At 35.5% G+C, this 3888-nt stretch overlaps 1 protein-coding gene across 1 annotated transcript; it reads left to right on the plus strand.

The window, feature by feature from the left end:
- Positions 1-351: 351 nt before the first annotated feature.
- Positions 352-1580, plus strand: LOC133175340 (GTP-binding protein GEM-like). Its single transcript, XM_061310434.1, has 4 exons — positions 352-805; positions 887-972; positions 1070-1250; positions 1390-1580. Exons 1-4 carry the CDS (start codon positions 352-354, stop codon positions 1578-1580), a joined length of 912 nt encoding a protein of 303 aa, XP_061166418.1.
- The last annotated feature ends 2308 nt before the right edge of the window (positions 1581-3888 follow it).

The raw sequence follows: 3888 nt of genomic DNA on the forward strand, positions 1-3888 counted from the left end.
CAGGTTTTATACAACAAATATAATAATCATGTATACTCCACTTGTTCCACGGCTATTACAATTTCTTATGCTAATGTTTAACTATGAGTTTTCTTTTAAAATGTGAATTATTTTTAAGATGCTTGCTATATTATCTACATATATTTATGGCTTTAAAGTACATCAAACATAAGGAGTCAGAAAATTAATATACATAAATTTACATATTATATTTTCACGAATTGAAAAAAGGGAACCCTAATTTAATTATCAGGTACAATGAACATTTATTCAATTATCGTTACAATGTACACGCCTTCAGCGCTATATAAGGAAATTCCTTTAGCTTGAAAGTATCAGATAAACAACACAATGTCCATCACAAAATGTAGTACAGTCTTGAAGAAAGGAGTTTTATGCTCGACTTCAGATCAGATGATTTCTTTAGATAAAGAACATGTAAGTTCAAAAAACAAATATAAACAACTTGAGTGCGGTAAAAATACGAGCCCACTGTTGCTTGCAGATATTGGATCCAATAACAGTCAGCTTAATTTAATGGATGTTTTGAGGGCCAGAAAAACCAAAAACCTTCACCAAACAAGAATAAGAGCGATCCAACTGAAGAATTCTACTCAGGTCGCGAAGCATAGGCCTAATAAATCTACTAGAGGCAAGCGAGGCCTAAAAATATCCAAAACAAAGCAAGAATCCCTAGGAAGATCAAATGAAAGTGCCAAACTTATCGGAGTTTTCGGAGGTGCAAATGTTGGAAAAGCCAGTTTCATGCAACTTTTGAAACAGAATCAACAGATCATTGCATCCGGTAAGCATTTCCCCCTTTTTCGTAGATTATTTTATTAAGCATATACGTTTTGTAAACCTTTGCATTTTATATTTAAAATAGATGAACAAGCAAATAGAGTCATTTTGGAGCATAGCGATTCGAAAGTCAATCTGTTCTTTGAGACTTCCGAAATGTATCTAGAAAAGGTAAGACTGACATTTTAATCTATATTTTTCATCTATGATATATGAATAAACATTAATGTATGTAAATAAAAATAAATATCACATTTTTCTTTTCTAGACCACGCCCATTCAAGAGGCAGACGCCTGTGTTGTTATGTTCGCTGTCTCTGATAAAGCATCGTTTCAGTTTGCTAAACACTGCATTCAGAACATAAGAAAAAGTCATCGAGAAGACTTGCCCATATTTCTTGTGGCAAACAAATCTGACTTGATTCGCCATCGTAAAGTTTCTCCAAATGGTATGTTACCATTAAAAATCCTTTAGAAACTGTCAGCTGTTTGTCAGAGGTGTTGAAAACTTTTTTGAGAATAACGATTAAATAAATATTTTCTATTTTTCATTTTTATTGTTTGATTATTTTTGGTCTCTATTTTCAGATGCTATCAGAGTTGCCAACTTTCATACTTGCCAGTATTTTGAAACATCATTGATTTTTAACTATAATGTGCCAGAATTACTGCAAGATATTCTGAATCAAGTTCAAAAGAACAAAACAAAAAAATGTATGAGATGCCTCCACAGAGTGGCTGAAGCTTTTCAAAATAGGCTGAAGAAATTCTTTATGTAACTTAAACTGATGAAATGGTTTCACGTAATGACAAGGACAAAGATATAATCGTTATGTTTATAAATTGTACCATAAAGAATTTTTGCTCTAATAAAAACGAATTTTACACACTGTTTATTTTATTTTATATATACATGTATTTTTTTTTCAAGTGTCGCATTTTACAAATAAAAGGGCAAGCGAAAAGAAAAAGAAAATACCTTTATTAAATACAAAATCAACCTGCTTAAGCTTGTGTCCAGTTTATCCTCCACAAAGCTGTTGTATCCACATAAACTGATAAAAACACATAGGTTTCTAATGAGACTGATGTTCTACTGGTTTGCACTTACAGTAACGGAAGAGAAAAGTATCACATAGCCTTGGACATCTTTTGTTCTTTTAGTTTCATATTTACAGAATCGTGTATGCTGATATTTCTTAAACTTCTACCAAGTTTTGTTGAAATCAACTCAAGAACTATAAGATAAGTAGAATTTTAAAAATGATTTCAACATTTTTATAGCTTTGACAAAACTGATAACAAGAGGCCCATGGGCCACATCGCTCACCTGAGTAACTTTGGCCATGCTGTTCTTTACCAGATTTCCCCCCCCCCCTTGTAATACCTATTGTGGCCCGCCCTTCCCCGGGGGGTCCTGTTTGAACAATTTAGAATCTACACTACCCAAGGATGCTTCCACATAAGTTTCAGTTTTTCTGGCCCAATGGTTCTTGAGAAGAAGATTTTTAAAGATTTTTCCTATATATTTCAATGTAAAACTTGGATTCCCTATTGTGCCCCGCCCTACCCCCGGGGGTCATGATTTTAACAATTGAGAATCTACACTACCCAAGGATGCTTCCACATAAGTTTCAGCTTTTCTGGCCCAGTGGTTCTTGAGAAGAAGATTTTTAAAGATTTTTCCTATATATTTCAATGTAAAACTTGGATTCTTTATTGTAGCCCCGCCCTACCCCCGGGGGTTATGATTTTAACAATTTAGAATCTACACTACCCAAGGATGCTTCCACAAGGGTTTCAGCTTTTCTGGCCCAGTGGTTCTTGAGAAGAAGATTTTTAAAGATTTTTCCTATATATTTCAATGTAAAACTTGGATTCCCTATTGTAGCCCCGCCCTACCCCCGGGGGTTATGATTTTAACAATTGAGAATCTACACTACCAAAGGATGCTTCCACATAAGTTTCAGCTTTTCTGGCCCAGTGGTTCTTGAGAAGAAGATTTTTAAAGATTTTTCCTATATATTTCAATGTAAAACTTGGATTCCCTATTGTAGCCCCGCCCTACCCCCGGGGGTTATGATTTTTAACAATTTAGAATCTACACTACCCAAGGATGCTTCCACATAAGTTTCAGCTTTTCTGGCCCAGTGGTTCTTGAGAAGAAGATTTTTAAAGATTTTTCCTATATATTTCAATGTAAAACTTGGATTCCCTATTGTGGCCCCGCCCTACCCCGGGGGTCATGATTTTAACAATTTAGAATCTACACTACCCAAGGATGCTTCCACATAAGTTTCAGCTTTTTTGGCCCAGTGGTTCTTGAGAAGAAGATTTTTAAAGATTTTTTCCTATATATTTCAATGTAAAACTTGGATTCCCTATTGTGGCCCCGCCCTACCCCCGGGGGTCATGATTTTAACAATTTAGAATCTACACTACCCAAGAATGCTTCCACATAAGTTTCAGCTTTTCTGGCCCAGTGGTTCTTGAGAAGATAATTTTTAAAAAATTTTCCTATATATTTCAATGTAAAACTTGGATTCCCTATTGTGGCCCCGCCCTACCCCCGGGGGTTATGATTTTAACAATTGAGAATCTACACTACCAAAGGATGCTTCCACAAGGGTTTCAGCTTTTCTGGCCCAGTGGTTCTTGAGAAGAAGATTTTTAAAGATTTTTCCTATATATTTCAATGTAAAACTTGGATTCCCTATTGTGGCCCCGCCCTACCCCGGGGGTCATGATTTTAACAATTTAGAATCTACACTACCCAAGAATGCTTCCACATAAGTTTCAGCTTTTCTGGCCCAGTGGTTCTTGAGAAGAAGATTTTTAAAGATTTTTCCTTTATATTTCAATGTAAAACTTGGATTCCCTATTGTGGCCCCGCCCTACCCCCGGGGGTTATGATTTTAACAATTTAGAATCTACACTACCCCAGGATGCTTCCACATAAGTTTCAGCTTTTCTGGCCCGGTGGTTCTTGAGAAGAAGATTTTTTAATGACCCCACCCTATTTTTGTCTTTTCTTGATTATCTCCCCTTGTAAGGGGACTTGGCCCTTTATTTTAATAATTTAAACTC

This window comes from Saccostrea echinata, unplaced genomic scaffold, assembly GCF_033153115.1.
Source record: "Saccostrea echinata isolate AGI-Se365-2 ecotype Australia unplaced genomic scaffold, CSIRO_AGI_Sech_v1 ptg000062l, whole genome shotgun sequence".
NCBI classification, from domain to species: Eukaryota; Metazoa; Mollusca; class Bivalvia; order Ostreida; family Ostreidae; genus Saccostrea; species Saccostrea echinata.